The sequence below is a fragment of the Morone saxatilis genome, unplaced genomic scaffold (genome assembly GCF_004916995.1).
Source record: "Morone saxatilis isolate NCDOM2014 unplaced genomic scaffold, NCSU_SB_2.0 Contig12, whole genome shotgun sequence".
In the NCBI taxonomy this organism is placed as follows: Eukaryota; Metazoa; Chordata; class Actinopteri; family Moronidae; genus Morone; species Morone saxatilis.
The window spans coordinates 18160711-18181498 of NW_023339674.1; the positions used below are offsets into that span (position 1 = coordinate 18160711).

Genomic DNA, 20788 nt, shown 5'->3' on the forward strand with positions numbered 1-20788 from the left:
GAGAGAGAGAGAGAGAGATACGTTGTATAACAATTGTATAACAATTTGCGGCAGAGGAAATCTTGGTGCATGCAGTGAAAGTGGGGCACATCCCACTGGGTAGTCAATTATGATTAAGTTGTTTTCAAAAGCCAAAAAAATATTTGATATACAGATAAATGCACCATCATGGTAAACCTCCAAATCAATGGTAATATAGGCTTATTTACTTTGTCATTCACTCCTTACGCCCCTCTGTCACATTAAGCCAGTCATCCAAGTCAGACATCCATTTGGACCAGCACAAGAACAGGCGGCGCCTCAGCCACTTTGGCCTTGCGACGCAGCAGATGAGTAAGGCTCCTGAAGGATGGTGTGGCGTGGAGGAGGATCTCCTTGAGACCTGCCCGAAACTCCCGGCGAATCAGGCAGTACAGCACAGGGTTGAGGCAGCTGTTGGTGTGTGCCAAACACACCGTCAGGGGGAAGGCGTAGGCCTGCGCATTGTAGAAGGCCTTGCTGAAGGGCACAAGGTCAAACTTTATGAGCACTCCCCACAGTGTCAGCGCTTGATTGGGAAGCCAACACAGAAAGAAGGAGAGAACCACAATGACAATGGATTTGGTCACCTTGGAGCGACGACTTTGCCGGCCCTGCTCAACCTCTGGGTCCGCTGCACCTGTGATGCGTCGGCTGAGGACGAAACGCAGAAGCAGCAGGTAGCAGACGGTGATTATGATCAGAGGAATGAGGAAGCCCAGCAGGACCTTTTGCAGCTGGTATAGACCCAAAAGAAGCTGTGGATCCCAGCTGCCTGAGTCTGGGAAGCGCACCAGGCAAAGCTCCTCATCTGACACCTGGGCGCTGGTGGAGTAAATTGCATGAGGCAAAGTGGCTAGCAGAGAGACAGCCCAGATGCCCAGGCTTGTCCACTTGGCCCTAGTGGCTGCAGCCCGCCGGCTGTGCATCTTCAGTGCAGTGGAGATAGAGTAATAACGTGCCACGCTCATTGCTGTGAGGAAGAACACACTGGCGTACATGTTCATGGTGGTGACAGAGCTGATGATTTTGCACATCACGCGGCCAAATGGCCAGCGGAAGTCCAGGGCTGTGTCCACTGCCCAGAAAGGTAAAGTCAGAACAAACTGAAGGTCTGTGATAGCCAGTCCCATCACAAAGCAGTTGATGGATGATTGCTTCTGCCTGTAACGTGAGTGCAGCAGATACAAAGCCAGTGAGTTTCCTACCAGCCCCAGTGCACAGACTATAGAGTAGACACATGCTATCATCACACGCACCACTAGACTGGAGCTGTCTGCTTGAAATTCCATGATAGATTCCTTGCTGAGGAGCTGCAGCCAGCAGTGCAGCGACAGGTTGCTGGTGGAACCTCCGCTACAGTTTCCAGCATTGTCCTCTTGTAGTAGTTGCTGCTCACATGGCTCTGGAGCCAGTGTTTGAACTCCAGTCTCATTCAGCTGCATGACTGGACTCTCTTGCTCACATATCACCTTGCACAGCAAAGTTGGAGCAGCTACGTGTTACAAAAGAGAGAGAAAAAACTTTGTGGTGATGGCATTTTAAGTATTCCTGCTGTAGCTGTGTCAGGTTATCTCCCACGGCGCCACTGATGCAGTCCTGCCACGATTATCCTCTTCTCCTCTCTCAACGACTACTCTCAGCTCTGCGCGCCACGACCGTTTATAGGTTCCACGTGAACGCGCAGAGCTCAGTCGCGCGGTCGACGCTCTTTTCCTCAGCAGCCAGATTATTGGACCAGAGCGAATTCACGCTCTGATAGCCACAGCCACATCAAAGTCTTCCAGCGTGTCCGTCAGAGGTGACGCTTAATGTTTTTTGACATGACACCAACACCTTCTATATAATCACGTTTGCGCTGCGCCGCTTTTTAAAGGGAGCTTTGGAGACGTGGAGACAACGGTGCGCGTAAAATATGCAGAGGTGTGGATGCCAGTGCTGAATTCCGACTGTACATTAAGGCAGAATCTGTGTTTGATCTTCTTACTCTATACACATCTGATGAGGATGTGCAGGATCAGGTACATACATAACATAAAAACTGTGAACCTTACTGGGGACTTTTTTTTAAAGAGCAACCTTGGCTAAGCATATTGCGCGCTGACTAAATTTCAATAGGATAAAGCTATACGGATTCTTTGTATGGTATGCTTTTAACAAATCCCATGACTGTTGCAACTTTTTAAAGGAAAAAGGAAACGGGGTCAGGAGCTTCTCTGCACATTTTAAATACACTACGAAAATTGTGCTCAACTTAAAGGGACACATTGAAAATAAAGATGTACTGCCAAAAATAACAATAATAATACTTTTTAAACGCTACAATACAAATGTTTTCAGTGATTTTGAGCTTTAGAATATTGAACTGTGTATATACTGACAAAAAAAAAGAACTAAGTAAAAACTAATAGATTGTGAATATTGAAAACGAGATCAAAACTCACTGAGGAACTGTGTTTTCTTTTAAGCATTTGCAGTTTTATGCATTCAGAGGAGTGGATAGAGTTTCAAAGTTCAAAGTAAGCCAAGTAATCACAAGGGAGTTTATTACAAACACACATTTAATTAAATTCTTTGTTGAGAATCCCTTACATACTGATTATAAAATGTTTCCTGGCTCAGAACTGATTTACGTTGCATCATGCAAAACTTCCTGGTTTTCTGTCTTTCCAAATTCTAATAACATGCTTTCTCATCACACGATGTGCTGCAAAATCACAGTCGCGCCATCAACATTCATTTTTTCTCAGATCTTGAGTGCTGCCAGCTGGCATTGAGATTTGTTGTGCCACCTGTTGTAGATGCTGTCATATGTTCCAACAGAGAAGGCCAGGTAGTCCAGGTAGAATAATGGCAGAAACAGTTTTTAAAAAAGTGGGGTTGTTTTTGGACTATGAACTACCCCAACAACAAGTTTTTGGAATCACCTCCCTTGTCTGTAAGTAATCCCATCCTGTAAATTGAAAAGACATGACTGGATGAAAAAAATAATCTGCACTGTTTTAATCCCTTGCAACCCAGTTTTTGTCATCTTAACATCCCACCTCCATATGTGCAAGCACTGACAGAATGCCTTATTTAATGTCCTACGCGTTCAAGTCTGTGACATCTCTACAGGTTGCTTACTAAGCACCTGCTATTTCACAGGTTGCTTACCAAACCAGTTTTCATCCACTCCAAGTTATTTTGTAGCTGTGAAGGACACCTCACATAAATGCTGTAATCAAAATGTGGATAAAGCCATCAGTAATTGCTAGGGGTGATGGAAAGTATTCTACTTAGCATATCAGGTTAGTTTTTGTTCCCTACTTGTGTGTGTAATTAAATGTATAAATTGTAACCCTAGTTTTATTACCACAGGCAAAGCACTGTCAGGCTTTAAAGGCTTGCCAAATTACTTCTGCAGATTATGCACTGTGAAATATATATACTATTGGTTTGGCCAATCAGAATGAACCCCATGTATTCCCCCAGCGCTATGTATCCTGTATACAGCTGTTTACCCAAATCTGGGTAATATAAGACGTGGGGTGTGACAAGAGGCGAAGGTGCCTCTCAAAGCATTATAAGATAGCAGGGGACATGCTATTGATAAGAAATGTGAGAAATTGTTGGGTGATTCATTATTTTATGATTAATAAAATTCAATAGTATGCATTGTAGCCATTTGCAGATATAGAAAAAGTATGCGGCGATGGGTCAGGAAGTTCACTCAGGTGTGAATAAATGTCTGTGGAGGATAAGATCATTATCTTGCCTCCAAGATCACAGATACAAACAAAATGAAATGCTGTTTGGCACAAAGAAACCTAGATTGTTGGAGAAAGCCTTAATTTCTGGTCCAGTTCCTCTGCTTTGCATACTGTTATGCAGACCAGAAGTTAAATGTTTTTATTCATGAATTTTCTGAGCACCTCTCTCTTGTTATACCCAAATATGACAGAGTACTCAACCTTAGTGACTTCAATATCTATGTATGTTGTCCTTTTAATCCTCGTTTCTATTGTTTTTAATGTTTCCTATCTCTTCCCAATGAGCCTCTGTCCTGTCATAAATTCTTAATGTTTATTCTGCAACAAATTCTGTCACTCTTCCCTCAGTATCTTAATCTTGAGCTGTTTTATGCAGCAACAGATGCCTTTGCTAATTCTTTTAACAATATCTGCCTCTCTCCTTGACCATATTGCTCCTCTCGAAATAAAAAAAATAATCCCTCTCCATGGCTCAATGGCACACAGGGCCCCTCAGGAGACAATGTAGAAAAGCTGAATGTATGAAGGCTAATAGGTTACAAATTTCCTTGACATCCTGAGAAATCACACGATCAACGTATTAGATTGCTGTTAAAGAAACAAGATCAGCCTGTTTCTCCAGTTTGATTTCCACAACTCCAAAATCTTGTTCAAGGTAATTTATTCTGTTGTCAGCAGTTCTTCCCCCTCTACTACAGAGGAAAAAGTATTATGTCAAAAAGGTGAGCAATATTAGGACTCTGATTGTTTCAGACATACATGTTATATCTTATTATTGCCTCTCAACTGATTGCCTGTATGAACTCCCAGTATGGTTTTAGAGCTCTACACAGTACTGTGAAATGGTCTTAATTAAGGTGACAAAATACTCACTCCTTTCTGCAGATAAATGTGAAAGCTTCATTGTGGTCCAGTGATACAGTAGACGACTCCATCCTATTACAGTGTCCTGCAATTTGGGTTGGTCTAAAAGCATCTGCTCTCAACTTATTACATCCTCCTATCTGTCTAAAAGACACTTTTCTGTTATTGTTGTAAATTCCCCATCATATGTTTCCCATTTCACTCATGGAGTTCCCCAACGGCCAATCCTGGGTACATTACTGTTCTCCATGTATATGCTGCCATTGGGTCAGGTTATTCATTTAAATTGATTTTGGAAGACAGAAAGAGCAGGGGACCCAGCCATACAGTGTCTTTGGGCTACATTCAGTTAACTAAATGTCATTTAACAAATAAGAAGAAAAAACAATAATAATTAATATTATTAATAATTATTTAGGTGTAGCTCATGTCTAAAACTGTGAGTGTGGAACTGCGGCATCTAGAACAGCAGGGGCTCTTTGCTTCTGCAGGTTAATCATGTTGAGACAGCTTCAAGCAGCAATACTAGAGGCCAAGCAATCAGCCTGTTCTGAACAGGCACATTTTGAGCAGGCACGTTTTGAAGCGGCACTTCACTAATAATAATAATTTCAGGTTGCTGTGGTAGGCCAAGAGGGATTGTGTCACATCTAAAGAGAAGACAAAGACCCCAGGTCTTTGTTGTTGTGTCACTCTTTTATTCGCTAAGGGGAAGTGAATTTGAGGTTAGGGTATGACTATACAGCCTGTTCCTGGGTTGTTGGGGCTGTCATCATGATTGGTCATGCAAATTTGTATTCAGTGAGAGAACAAACTGACTAAGACTGATGGATTAGATGGATATGTTTTGATGTCTATTTGCCTGGAGTGCTGAGCTGCTCTGTCCTTGAATGAGTTAAAACAGAGTACTACCTTTTCCCAGTGGGGCTAGAGATAATCCTAATAGAATACCAACATATTTTTGATGGCATAAAAATCTTGCAAAGGAGCGAATGGCAACCAGTTCACAGAGCTGGCCTTGGGCTCACAGTCAGGATCACCTTGAGAATGATTAGTATTCCAGGGTGGAAAAAGAACAATTTCAGACTGTCATCTGTTAGGCTAATATTTGGTATGGGCCCAAGTCTAGGGATGCAATTCTGCTGTCAAACATTCAATCTACGACCAGACACAACTCCACATCAATCCAAAGTGCTTTAATTAAGGACAATTTAAATGCATCCTTTTTTTTAGACTCTACATGCACAAATCTGAGCCAAGAAAACCCCTTTGGGTGAGATTAATTTTATTTGTTCTCCAGAAATCATAATTTCATTTAATAATTTAAGGGAAATACACAAGAATCACTTCACATAGACCAAATGTACCAAGTCCTATCTTTGAGCTCTTTGGTATGTTTCTTCTGTTATTAAATCTCTCTGTAGAGACTGCACTGATATTTGTACTTTTAGCCTTTGTTAACACTGAGGTAAATAGTAGGTGACACAGTTATTTATGGAGCTCTTAGGTTCAGTTTTAGTGCCAAGTGGAGCCATCAGCTCTAGGGTAACACAGTGCCCGGTTAATGAAACCTTCATTTGTTTGCACAGTGTGGGTTTGTGTGTAGGATGTGTGTTGACTCACCCTCACCACCATCCAAATACACCTTTATCATTGCTGCATCTGAGCTGACTGGACTGAGGTGTAGTCTGTTTTGTTTTTCTAATGATTCAGTTGCCCTCTAGAAAGCTATGGGCAATAATTATATAAAAAACAACCGAAATTGGTGTCTGGGACATTACGATAAGTTAATATGTACCTTACCAAATTAAAGAACTTGAATATTATAATATTATAACTATGGGAAAAACTAAGAGAAAGTTCTGCATGGATTTGCATTTCATTAACACCTCCAATTCCTGGAAAATACTGGAAAAAACAGCTTGCAAAAAGGTGCAGATAAACTTTATATACTTTTGACATGTTGTTGCAAATCAGCCTTCCAGGAACAAAACTTAATCCAGGAGTCAGTCAAAATATATATAACTCTTCTTAAAATGGGAAGAGCTATAAATATTCTTTGAGTTTAATTACCTCTTTAAGAGTGTATCAATTATACATTGTGTCTAACATTGCTCAATTGGACTGGATCCAATTTAATATACTTTCTATTCAGAGCAAGGTGTCTGCTCTGCTAACATTTTACAGTACTTGCCCTGCCTACAGCTCTGACACAGAGACTGGAGGCAGAAGTAATTGTAGTGACTTCCAGACCAGTGTTTACAGCAGCATTTTTAGGCTACAATCCACGTCTTGGTAAAAATGTGCTGTCAAGGGTAATTTTATCTTTTTCAGCAAAACGACAAAACAGCTGCACCAACTCTCTGTTGAGAAATACTGCACATATGTTACAATGCTGATGATATTACTGGCACAATCTCTGTTGAAACAGTCATGATTTTATTCATTTGGTCATCACTTGCATTTGGTTCATCCTGCATTAATTTGCCAGACTGTCAAAAACGATGAGTCAGTGTCTGTTTGCAGTAGTTTGTCACACACTGTGAGATTTAGAGTAATTATGTTGTACTCGACAACTATGCAGCTATTCCACAGGGATCATAGTTTGTTTGGCAACAAAGTGGATTTTTGCAGGTAAACACAATTGTGAAGAGAATAAAAGATTGTAGAGATATATCTTTTGGTCAGTAAATACATGTTGCAGTATTTACTTCTAATGGCAATTATTTTAAAACCTTGCTTTTTTTTTTACGTACTTTTTTGGGTGCTTTTATTGCCTTTATGATAGACACAGCTGAAGATAGACAGGTAAGGGGGACAGAGAGAAGGGTGACACACAGCAAAGGCCCGCAGGTCGGATTCGAACCCTGGGCTGCTGCAGCAAGGACTCAGTCTCGGTACATGGGTCACCAGCTCTACCCACTGAGCTAACCGGGCACCCAAAAAGTTGCCTTTTTTATCAGTGTTGTATCAGGAGAAGAGAAGAGAAGGTAAATCTCTGTGATTGTGGACAGTAAATGTAATCCAGTCTAATGTAAATTTACACTGTACGACTGATCTATTTCTGTGCTTGGAAACTGCACATATGGGCCCTTTAATTCCACCATCTAATTCATAGTTTAATTACATTTTCTAGTTTACACAATTAATTAGTAAATGCCAAGTCATTATTATGTCACAACCACAAACTAATGGCAACCGGTACATGACACACATCCTTTTCATGCTGCAGAAATGTCTGATGAATTAATTCCAATTCACAAATTACTCACTCATATTGAGTAATACACCCTTACTATCATGTTATAAACAGATTATGTTAACTATATGTATAAATAATATGTATTTGAGGCACAATTTCTTATGTAGCAGCGTAGCTGACTAGTTAATGTAATGCACAGAGACCTTCATTATCAGACAGTTAATTTATGCCAGGGCAATGTCAATGATAATTTCCTGTGCTGATGTGTGCCTTGTGTGTAGACTAAGAGAGGTTGCCGAATGCTGATACTTTGACAGCTTATAGTGTATAGTAAAGATGGAAAGAAGTGACCTTAGGACACTAATACCAGCTCTACACTAATCTACAATAGTCAATTTCATTTATTTACAAAGTACCAGTACCAGCTATACTTCACAATAGTTTATTATCCTGCAGGTATAATTGCCATTTCATTCATTCCACATATTGGTTGTTGTTAGAAATTAAACTGAGTACTGTGTGGGTTTGGAGAGAGACAAAAAAAACCAAAAAAACAACAACATTTTTTTTATATATCTATTATCTCTTATTAGCCTGATGCATTTTTATAAAATTAGTGCTGCAGCAGAGCACATGCATCATGCCTCAAAAAAACAAGACAAAAAAAAAAAAGACAAAAGAAGCACATAAAACTTTTATCGCTCTAGTACTTCTCTGAGGTGTGAGATATTGATTAAACTCTGAGCTTTCAAGCTGAGTGTGTGGTTAGGTGTTTTAATTCCCTCTTCATTCCTGTGGAATTGGAAAACAATTTTGTTAATATGAAAGTCAGGCAGTGCTCAGGAATCTTTCACCAAACAAGTAATACACTAAGTTTATCTAGGTCACCGTCACACCTTGAAAGAAAAAGCCCATTTTATAGATTAAAAAAGAAGATGAGGGGTGTTGTGATAGACACTGAGTCTTCCCATCATTCCCTTATGGCTAACTAAACTCAGCAGGAGCCGATCCATGTGTAGTGGCCTCCTGGCTCCAGGGATTTGGTTAATCAAAGTGATGGGTTAAGGTCCTGATTAGAGACGCTGATGGTCAAGAGACTTTCACCCTGATTAGAGAAAAAAACAAGACCAAGTCAGATGAAAGAGGAAGGGGGACAGATGGGGGACCGTGATAGAGGGACATCGAGTCAGCCAGGTCACACATCACCAGTTTGTGCTGACACAGAGCATAAGGTGTGTTTATAGGCATGTAAAATGTGCTAACTTTCATACCTAACATAAGTGATGATGTTCAGTATCAGTACGATTTAAATTAATTAAAGTCGGTTTACTTTAAATGAGAAGTTTTACAGAATACACTCCCATTTTCAGCATAGTTGATAATTATTAGTTTGCAAACCTGAGACAAGCCCAGAGCAAAGTCAGATATTAATAAATTGAAAAGTGACAATTAATCGGATTAGCAGTGATTGGAAGAATGAAACCCTCTGGCCACATAGAATAATTCTTCATTAATCACACACAACAGTAAAACAAATTTCAGAATTCATTGTTCAGTAAAATTTGACCTGATGATCGGATTTTATTCTCTATTAAACCACAAAAAAATCTGTGATGTGATTGATAGTTCGTAAACATTCATAAGATTGCACTAATTTCTATTCTACATTTATGGTTCCCTCAAGATGAATTGTAATAACTTTGGCGACCTTCTGATCTTTCTTCAAGTGTCGTCATCAGGTGGAATTTTTAATATAAGCTGTGCTTTACATTTAGTGCTAATATTAACATGTTAGTATGCTAACCTACAATCTGTGGACATGGTAAACATTATACACACTAAACATTAGCATGTCAGCACTGTCATTGAGTATGCTGAGTATGCTAGCAGGTTGACGTAGCCTTTAGCTCAAAGCAGCACTGTGCCTAATGCTGCAGTCCATTGTACTCGAAACTTGTAAAAAAGAGCAACTTCTGACACGGAAATGTTGAATGGAAAGGTCATTCAAGTCAAATTCCAATTTAGAAACGCTGGGAAGATCTGTCTAGCCCCAAGTTCACCGACACAGTGAACTTTAAGCAGAATGACCTGATCAAATGTTTACCATATGTAGTTTGATTGTGAAACCCCCTGTCCATTTCCACTGCCATTCAGCAGATTTGTGCTTGATAGATGCCTTTGCAAAAATGCAGTAGGCTGTGGGAAATGCCCACTTGACACTATTGACTTCCGTCTTGCAATGGATTGCAGCACGAGTACTGTACAGTTTCACAGAGCCGTTGAGCCACAGGATTGTTGGGAAAACGCTGTTCCATCATCCAACAATCCAACAATCACTGCACTGTTCAAGCATGCTGACGCCTTTAGGACCCTGACACATCTGTTTCAAAGAACTAGTGCCTATCAAGACTGACTGAGGCTTTTTTTGATGTTGCCTCATGTCTTAAAGCTTCACTTGAACACACTGCAATAACTCTATAGCCAACTGACTGCTGATTTAGTTAGCTACTGAAGGCCTGACAGCCAACTATTGGCTTCATGTGTCAACTCCATAAAGGGTGGGTCAAAGAAAAGCTTATAATGTATTGTGGGGGTTGTAAAATTCCCTTTGTTAAGATGCCTTTAATATCATATTACAACACAGATCTAGCCCTTAAAACATTTTTATAGTTTAAGGTGTTTTAAACTGCAGAATCTTGAAATTGTATCGCTCCATATAAGCAAATGTCAAAATAATGTGTATGATTTCCATTCCCTTAAGAAAGTCTTCCAGTTTCCGAATGAATTTGTTTTAATGTGAAACAAAAGGTCAGTCAAAAACTAAATAAATTAATAACCAGCCAGTTTCTATAGTGGATCATTTCATCACAGAACCGAATCTCCAGCCCTCCCTTGAAGTTAAGCCTAGCTGACCAGAGAAAATGTCAACCTGAACAAGTCATACCTTAAATGTTAGATGAATTTTGCACCTAAGTGGCATCGAGGATAAGAGCCCTTTCATCTCATCACTGTGTGGTCTGCACTGACAAGCCAGACACGTTGAGTGCTGTGGACACAAGCTATAGCCTGTCTTCCATGGGTAAATATGTCAACATGTCGATTATTGAGTAAGAAGTCTGAGTCATGAGATAAGAGGTCATCTGTTCCACCTTTGGCCCAGTTTTCTGTCTCCCTCTCTGTAAACCATCTATCCACTAACATCAAACCTACTGTACTCGCCTTTGGAAAGAAGGCCTGTCTAGACACTGGATAATACACTTTCAGGCACTGTTCAGGAAAATTAAAAAGGGTTCTTTTTAATTATTAAAGCTGTAAAACATCATAGAGATAATAAATTCACAGTGCTTTGAGCCTTCTGATCACTCTTTGACATTTTTATTTGAGGCAGTTTTACCCATGAATGAATCTAAACAAATCCAATCAAAGCTTGAAAGAAAACATGCTTTCAAAATCCTTAAACGTTTTACGAATTATCCGTTCACATCAAAACTGTACACATCATCACCGCTCTATTTACCCAGTTTTTGACACTCTCAAACACATTAATTTACACTGGCATTTTATCAAAGCCAGGAGGCAAAAGATACACAGTTTATCTTGACAGGCAATTTCAGTGTAAGATTTAAATCCATATACTGATATATAAAACAGTATCACAAATAAGGAAAAGGTATACAGACTACATATATATTAAAGGCAAAACAGGAATGATTAAAACCTAATTCCCCTGTCTGTGTAAACAGCAGCCCCAGATAATGCCTTGTTCTATCATTGGGAGGAGGGCGGTTTGGGGAATTCTTGCAGCGATAATTTATTCATTCCTTTTACATGTCATCAGCATGTGGTCGGAGCCTGGCAGATCGGTGGGGATCCAAGGTCAAAGTAGCTATGTGACCAGTAATTGGGTCCACATGAAAATGATCCATCCTCTCTTCCTGACTGTTGTTAAGAGACATGGGCTCCAAACTGGTCCGGTCTTGGTTTACTCCCAGCTTTCCCATCAATGTGGTAATATCTTCCAAATCCAGGTCTCCTGGGAAATGCCGGTGCAGAGGCTCAGATTCATCCTCAGTGGAGAAGTGGGGGTCAGTGACATGCAACACACGGGAGGCCTGGAGGTTCTGCAGGGACCGTGACTGGACTGTGTGAAAATAAGAGAGAAAAGTTCAAATTCAAGCCTTTGTGGACATGGAGCTCTGCTTATTATTGTGTATTTGGCAACACTTTACTTTAAGTCCTCCAATTTCACATTTATAAGCACTGTATTATACTACTGTACAGATTTAATTGATGGTTTATAACACTCCCTAATGTAGTTGTAAGCAGATATAGTATCTTTTTAAGTTTTTATTGCTAACTCTTCCTGTGGGCATCCCTAAGTGGAGGCTGGTGTATAAACAGATAATTAGTGACAATATATCAAAACATTTGTGATAAGTTGTAATTGTTGACAAATGCAGTACATTCATGAAAAAGTTCCATATTACAACTACATTACACTATGCTACAAACCATGTAGTAAATGCTTGTATGCTGCTTATACATATAGGGTGATGTAAAGTATGCTGGCACCCGTGGTAAGCAAGTCTGTGTGTTGTAAGTACATCAAATTCAAGCCTAGAGACATTAAAGACTCTAAACCTCTAAAAACTTGTAACATAGCCTTTAGCACTAAGGGAAAGTGCAGCATCGATTGCTTTTTCAAGGCTGTCAAAGAGCTTATGGTAACAAATTACACCTTGCCTCCTAATTAAAAATGTACATTGTGGGGGTTTGTGTCAATAAATCTAATAATAAAGCGATAATTACTAGTCATTTATCAGCGACAGAGCAATAGCTTAACTGTAACTGTAACTGTAATGATAATACATGGCCTTGGTTCTCTGTGCATCGGCTCTAATCTTTAAAGTTTTAAGTCGACAGCAAATCCTCAGACAGGCGGAGCAGGCTGTGAGGCTCTGCAGGTGAGAACCTTTCAAGCAGTGGGTGAGACCGCAGTTCTAACAAGCTCCTCAGCTGTGACAGAGAGGTGCTGGATTAGTTGGCAGGCGGGCGCACAAAGCTATTTGGTGCTGAAGGTTACTCACTTCTGACTGGAGTGAAGTCTCCTTGGCTGACCTTGGTGTCAGAGAAGGGCTTGAGGCTGGGGAACAGGATTAGGGAGAAGGACAGCAGGAGCACCTGAGGGACGGAGAAAAAGAGAGTAAGATAAAGGATGGCTGGAATCAGTGGAAAGTACATCATTCACACTTAAGGTTCAAGTCACAGAGAGTTGTTACTTGAAAATCTGTGTTCTACATTGTTGAACTTTTGAATGGATAGTGGTCTGGATATTCCCTCTGTGCATACTGTTCAGCTTCTCGTGAAGCAAAGCACTCTGTGACGGCGAACTGCGACACAGTCATATTTATGGATTAAAAGTTACATTTTTAAAATTCTGCTCCACTTATGTTGCCTCAGGTCTTGCACTTTATTCTATTGGAGTGATCAAAAGCAATGAATGGCTGCTGTGTATTCTGTATTTCACTTTATATGAAGACTATGTCTTGTGCTGTCTTGTCCATTATGTTCATGTCTAGTTTGGCCTTTCTTGATGGCTAATCTAGCTATAGCGGTTGTTGCGATTTGGCTCGCTATGAAGGTGAAAGCTTTTAACCATGAGTCATATGGAGTGAATGGCAGTTTGCACACACACACACACAGAGGTCATCCATACCAGTACACATGTCCCTGTCTGGGCTGACTTGTTAGATGTATTCATGACAAGAGCCTGCAGCCTGCGCAACTGTTCCATTAGTGACCTGCGGAGAGGATGGGGAAAAAATGAAAGACAAAGGTCAGAGAAAAATAATTGGATTAGCAAGGGTTTGAGGGAATATGTTAAAGGCAGTTTCTGATTGGAGGAAATGTCATTCAAAAATACTGTCAGGGGATTAAAAAGGAGGGAATAATAGAAAGAGAAGTCATGTTTCAAAATCTCTCACATGTTGCATTTCTCCAGCTGGGACACTTTCCTCTGCAGCTCCTGATTGTGTGCATTGCAGGCAGCCATCCTAGAGGAGATAATACATGAGAAAATAAAATGATCTCACTTAGTTTGTTACTGCAAACATCTGTGAATCAAACATTGCTCCATTAGGCAATCATAATTTCAAACCCACTGGAACACAACCTGTTCAGGAAACATTTCAAAGCTTCCTTCTTCATTCAGGAAATTTAGTTTGGTTTTTAGGTTTAGTCCAGTATGTACAAATATCATCCACTAAATGTGGGCTTTCTAACTATCCCTGCTCACAAATACCATGTAATAACAACTGTAACTTTGACACAAAACTGATGATAAAATGGATTGCAGATCTGAAGCAAGGTGAAAAATAGAAAAAAAAAACACCACTCCTCCGGTATCAGGCTTCAGTGTGGTGCTGGGGCTATAGACAATCAAACTCAATGAAGAAAAGCATCTGCACCTTGCAAAATAAATACAATTTTTGCACAGAATATTTTCTGTGACAACTAATAACAATAATAATAATAATATGGGGAGCATTTGACAAAGACCAGAATCAAACCACAGTTACATTGCAGGGCTGGCACATGGGACCCTAATAGGGACTTTCATAATGTGCTGAAATTAACACACCAATGGCTTCCTGGATGGTACAGCAGGAAAACAATCAAGAAATTCACAGTGTGCTTTGGAAAATGGTTAACATATTGAATATGTTGTTATGATGCAAACACATGCAGAACAATAACCATTTCTCTTGTTACTCTTACTTAAATTAGATTCTTACCTGCTCTCCAGCCCATCAATATACTCCTTCTTCTTCTTCCTGCTCTCCTGGGCAGACTGCTTATTGCGAATCTTTCGGCGTATTTTCTTCAAAATCCTCTCTTCGTACTGATTGACAAAGGAAGGAAGATTTACATTTTGAGTCTCCACGGGATAAACTCTGGGAGCTGGTGGTTGTTTTCATTGTTTAGGTATTTATGGAAATTTACCTTTGTAAGAGGTAGTTGGCTTGGTAGATTCACCCCCTCCTTTGCTAAAAGCTTCTTCTCATCTTCATTGAGAATCAACTCTTGGATGGACTGTTGGGATGGGTGTGGAGGCTGGTGGCGAGATATGAATACTAACATTTAAAACATAGTCACTGCTGTTTGATTTAATTTCCACTTGCCCCCACACCTCTTTCTTCTCCTCCTTCTCCACCACACCTTTCTCCCTAGAGCCTCACAAAAAGTAGTTAAATGAGTGCAGACTATCAGGCCACCTTCATTACTCTCATTTCATGGCTACCTCAAAGCAATTATGGTGCCAGAACCTAAGTTGCCTACTGTCACTCTTTCCTTCATCTTATTAAGCTTGATGATGAGATCAATAACCGGAGTGAGCTGAAATCCAAACTGCTGTATACCCTCCAGTTTCAGAAGCACAAACACATTACTAATCTTGTGGCGATCTTCTGTATTGACCTGGCGACCTCCACTTTTAGGAATATTTTGTTTGGGAATTAAATGATTATGACAAGTATAATTGCAACAGTGGTTGGCACGGTCACCGTCTGGGTTCAAGCGTGCTGGCCAGCTGGGGCCTTTCTGTGCGGAGTTTGCATGTTGTCCTTGTGCCTGGGTTCTCCAATTTCCTTCCACAGTTCAAAGATATGCCAGTTTCATTAATTGGCAACTTTAAATGGCCTGTCAGTATGAATGTGAGCGTGAATGGCAGGTCGCCAGTCCAAGGTGTACTCTGCCTCTCGCTCAATGTCAGCTGGGATCAAATCAAGACCCCCGCCACCCTTTAAAGGATAAGTGGGTAAAACTAATGGATGGATGTATGACGCAGCAAAAAACTTTCTCTACACAAAATATAACTGAGTAATTTTACATAAATGCAAACTTTGCGCACCTATTAAAGGTCACATCTCAAAAATCATAAAGGAACTAACCAATTCTGGGGAAGTTCAAGGGAAATATCGACTTCAACACAACAGTATCTTAAATGTTTCTGTGTATTCCTCGTATGTGTTTTAACATACAAACCCCAGTGCTGCTGGGAAGGTTTGTGCATGCTCAGCAAACCTTCCTACAACAAACAAAAAATAGGAATTTCATTTGCTATTCCAAATGCCTCACTCCTCCCTGAATGCATGATTTCAGCAAGTGTAGTCACCCACTTGTTTTTTCAAAATACACACACACTGACTTACACAAAAGGTAAACAACAGGCCCTATGCATGAGTCAAGCAGCCAAAGAAAGATGCACAAACACATAACACATTATCACTCTCCCCCCACCCCTACTGTAGCATCCACACCAACTGTCAAACTCCCACCACAACCAGGATACACTTACGGGTTCCGGTGTGCCAGACAGTAGCAGATCCTTGACAGTTAGCGGGAAGCCAGAGGACAGCTGCGGTCTATGTACATCTGAGGGATATTGTGTAATCCTTGTCCTGCCCGTTGGGAAGGTGGGCTCCCAGCCATCTGCACCCACACAGACACAGGAATATACATAAAGTCCATGCAAACAAAGATCAATATGACATGCTAGAGTCAGTGTTTGGATTATGTGGCAAACAACAATAAAAATTTAAAAACAACAAAAGACATTTGGAGCTTTAATGTTACGCAAATACTAATTACTGTCTTTGGTACCTTTTGTTTTTGACGGCAATAACGCCAGTGTCTTTGATAGTTTGAATGCTCTTGTACACAGTCACAAATAATGAATGCCATCCCACTTTATGCTCCGTGTTGCAGGAGATCCAGAGATTCATGTGCTGGATATTGTGACTGAAATGCCGAATTCACTTTTTTTTCCCCATTGATCATTCTCTGCTCACGACCAGATAGAGCTTAGTCAATTACATTTTCACAATGATTTACTGTTTTTCTTGTGGATATTTGTAACTCACTGAGGTCAATTGAGACGTTGGCTTCCAGGGCTGCCTTTGACTGTGGCCCCGTACTGAAAAACTGAGCGTCCCCTGGGGGGCTCTCTGGGCGCTGAGGGCTGTCCATCTGGTCTGATGGAGGGTCCTCACTAATCCCGCTGTCACTGTGAGAAGGGGACCAGAGAGGTGAGCCTGACACAGAATCACTTCCCGTCAGGAGGGCATTGAGGAAGTCATCGTCTGCCTGTCCGGCCGGCTGCAGCATCTGGTGGGTGAAAACACTAAGTGCTATCATTAGTCTGTCTGTGTGAGATGACAACATGGCGAGAGATGGGACAGTCTTTTAAAAAACAGACAAAGACCTACAGAGTATGTGAAGGAGTAACTATACAGTGGATACAAAGCAAACAACTATTTGCAGCACGCATGAGTGACATTAGCGATCCCACAGTCTCACGCACATTTGGGTCCTGGATTGGCCAGGTGTGATGGTTGCCATGCCGTCCTGTTTCCTCATGACGGAGAATTCCATCGTTTTGATCAAACAGCCAGTCGAGCAGCTCAATGCCATCACAACCCTGAAATGAGATCATGACATTTAATGTCACACATAGTACTGTCTTTCATCCTTTTAGAACCAGCAACAAAAATATAAAGGTTTCATATACTGCCACAGCTGGGGACTGCCATTTACTGCCACAATCCTCCCTGAACGCACTGTACCGTACAATATGTTTCCCCAATCTGCCTAGATATGTGTCGGTCTCTGTGACCATTTTTCTGTAATAATTCTATACTTTCATTGCCATTTCTACCATTTGTCTGATTTTGGAAGCCAGAAGATTTTGATTTAGGCTTTTAATTTGCTCTCAAGCCTGAACTTTGCTCTGTGGGTTTGCCCCGGTAAACCATAACTGGCAAACTACAATGCAATAAAAAGTATAGAATTTAGTTATTTACCTGGTCTCGGTAGTGCTCCGTAGTGTCCATGCTTGGCACACCAAACAAACCCCTAGGACCACAGCGATCCAGCCAAAATATCCAATTTACTTTGTACTGGAGCTTTGTCTCCGTTCCCGAAGGGACTCCACTGTATCTCTCAGCTCTTCTTCTCTGGTCCAAAGTTTAAACTCCAACACAACACACCCAGTCAACTAGCTTGCTTTGTCCCCATTGGCTAAGAAGAGATATAATCTGATTGGTGCCAAGAGTACACAACTAACGTAATTGACAAGTTGGTCTATCTGAGACCGAGGACATTAAGTCTCCACTAAAATGTAAAACACCAGAAAGGTCAAAGTCTGTTGCTTCTTTTCCTCTTATTTATTTGATAGCTTATTGACATAAGGATAGCTCTGACCTTTGGCATATATTCATAACTCAGTGGACATACAATGGTTCTAGAAAAAAAAGTCAGCACCACTGGTTTTAAAGATATTGTAAAATAAGAGTATTTCAACCAATTTGTAACAGTAGGCTACTGTTAATTAAATTGTTACACAGACAATTTAATACAGTATGTGTCTCAAATCATATTGGTTGAGGAAATAAATTACTGAGATTTTTCCATATTAATGTGTCATGGCAGTTCTTGAGGAAACCGGATTAATAAGAAAATGATTTATTTGTAGAATAAGTGGGAATAATAAAAAGCAGCCTGAGGCCTCTTTAAGCTCTAATCAGCCTTTAAGGAGGCTTAAAAGCATGAATGTACTGCAAAGTGGTGGATGAAACATAATTACACAGAAACAATTTGAACCATCTCTTTATAATCTATATTATTTGTCTGAGGGTCTAATTATTTTTTTCACCAGAGCTTCTAAACCCCGACTGCAAATAAATGAATTAATCTTAGAGGAACCATAAAAGCACAAAAATATCCACATAGTTATAGATAGATAAGATCCAATGAAATTTCATGTTAGACTGAAAGATAAAAGACGGAACAAACTAAATAGAAGAAGACATACAAAAAGAGGAGCAGTGAGGATAATGGAATACAGTAGCTTATGCAGTTATTTTAATTTTTTAATTGGCTAATGTAGTTTTCATATACATAATTTACTTTGGTCATCGACACATTTTGAAATTGTTAATATTTATTTTAAATGTCTGTATGGAAACCGAAACACACAAAAAGATTGATTTAAAGGAGGGTGCAAGCATGTAGCCTACAGTTGTAGAAACTGAAAGTTTGTAAAATGCAGTTGTTACACAGTTGCCTCCTTAAGGAATAGTTTGACATTTCGGGAAATATGTCAACTTGTTTTTTTGCAGAGAGTTATATGATGAGACTGATACCACCATCTGTGCTGTAAATATGAGCCTCAGCCGGAAGCTGGTTAGCTTTTTACACAGAACCATCTGGAAAAAGTCTTTGTTGGAAAATGTTAGAAAAAGGGTAGGTGCTTTCAAAAAATGCTTGGCAGGTGATTGGATGAACCAACAGTCTATAATAGTCTATTACGTTTCAACCAATCAGATCAACAAACCATAAGGGAGAAGAGCAAAATCATCTTTTCCATCAAGAAAAGCCTTCGGTGCCGTTCTTTGCTCTTCTTTCAATGATAAAATCTCTATGGGAGCTGCCATTGTTGTTTAATGAACAGTATCATTTTGCTTCGTCACACTTGGTGCTCATCGTCGTAGCTGCCTCCTCAAAAGACGCTGATTGGTCCATAAATGGATAGACTGAATGTGTTTATTCGTGAACTTTAGAGGTGCTGGTGGGTGGACTTTTTGAGCAGAGTCAGGCTAACTGTTTCTGACTGTTTTCAGTTCTTTTGCTAATAGCTAAGCTAACGGCTGCTGGCTCAAACTACACATTTACCGCACAAATACAAAAGCGGTATCAGCCCTCTCATCTAACTCTTGGCAAGGATGCATCTTTCCCAAAATGTTAAACTACTCCTTTAAACTCTTATAAGAAATGCTGGAATAGTTGAGTATAATAATCAAGATCTTTATGTTCTTGCCTGTAAGGTACAAGATATGCCAGAATTACCACTTATTTTCATTCCACCAAAGTCTCGCCCTCACATCCTCTCTAGGATCATTACCATGCATGAAGGTAGAATGAGGTCACTGCCAGTAACCATTGTTTTATCAGGGTCTGATGTCATGTATTGCAGTCGGAGATGGCAATACGTTTATTTGACTTGGCGGCATGGATCTGCTGTTGGTAAGGCTCCATGAGGCAGCAGTACAACATAACTGAGTAGACAACACATAATAACAATAGCCTGGAGGGAGAACAGCAAAGAATAGTCACGTATTTAACGTAATGATCCAACCTCAGCAGGGAGGATAGAAAATAGCAGAGCCAAACGAGGTGGAGGCTGTGGAGGCTTTTGTGAAGCAGCAGCAGCAGCAAAGCACCAATAGTGATTATGAGCATGAAGGCCTTTAACTAGACTACCACATCAGTGCACTGAGATTTGATGGGTATGATAAGCTAGCTGTCAGCTGACACAGCGCATAGCTCGTGTTTTGCCGCGACTAGTCTATTGGGTTTTCATAAAAGAAACATTATGTAATCATTATTGCTTCATTATCTGATGGAGGAAGGTTCCAAAGGGCAAAAGCTCTGTAATTACTCCACAAGCTGTTTTTGAAAACTTCAGCTTTGAAAAAAGGCTCTGTGAAAAGAAATGGTCAACACAAACACAGAGTGGGTGTACATAAGTGAACTGTTAAGGTCAAATTTCATGGCCCCAACATTATGTTTGTTATCTACAGCATCATCAGATGGAGACAGACGTGTTTCATGTGCCACCAGTGTGTCTAGTTTCTTCCCACTTATCTCTGACTCTTCATGTGTGTTTGTCACTGATTCCCGGTGTCTCCAGGAATCTGCACTCACACTGTGATAGATTTGTTATCACTCAAAGGGAGTTCTGGCATTTAGTTTAATTCTATCTTTTATGGTCAGTTTAAACTGAACTAAACTGAAGTTTAGTTTTGAAAACGTAACATAGTTTTAAAATGTAACAGTAGGGGTGCCTGGTAGAGCTGCCATTTGCCAAGGCTCTTATAAGGAGTTCGGTCTAGAC

At 40.3% G+C, this 20788-nt stretch overlaps 2 protein-coding genes across 2 annotated transcripts; both read right to left on the reverse strand.

Annotated features, from left to right (window-relative positions):
- Positions 1–44: 44 nt before the first annotated feature.
- Positions 45–1463, reverse strand: rxfp3.2b (relaxin family peptide receptor 3.2b). Its single transcript, XM_035653888.1, has one exon. It carries the CDS (start codon positions 1461–1463, stop codon positions 261–263), a length of 1203 nt encoding a protein of 400 aa, XP_035509781.1. The 3' UTR covers positions 45–260.
- Positions 1464–10721: 9258 nt separating this feature from the next.
- On the reverse strand, positions 10722–17841 carry creb3l3a (cAMP responsive element binding protein 3-like 3a). Its single transcript, XM_035653731.1, has 10 exons — positions 17697–17841; positions 17198–17314; positions 16758–17001; positions 16193–16326; positions 14839–14949; positions 14631–14737; positions 13821–13889; positions 13553–13637; positions 12924–13017; positions 10722–11977 (listed from the first exon to the last, which is right to left on the reverse strand). Exons 1-10 carry the CDS (start codon positions 17724–17726, stop codon positions 11661–11663), a joined length of 1308 nt encoding a protein of 435 aa, XP_035509624.1. The 5' UTR covers positions 17727–17841; the 3' UTR covers positions 10722–11660.
- Between the last annotated feature and the right edge of the window lie 2947 nt (positions 17842–20788).

Bases quoted from the DNA above. Each gene is read 5' to 3' on its own strand.
- creb3l3a (XM_035653731.1), bottom strand. From the start codon at position 17,726: ATGGACACTACGGAGCACTACCGAGACCAG. The intron at 16,327-16,757 runs GTGAGTTACAAA...GTGTGGGTGCAG, and splicing joins CAACGTCTCAATTGACCTCA to ATGGCTGGGAGCCCACCTTC. The intron at 11,978-12,923 runs GTGAGTAACCTT...ATTTTCACACAG, and splicing joins AGACTTCACTCCAGTCAGAA to TCCAGTCACGGTCCCTGCAG.
- rxfp3.2b (XM_035653888.1), bottom strand. From the start codon at position 1,463: ATGCAGCTGAATGAGACTGGAGTTCAAACACTGGCTCCAGAGCCATGT.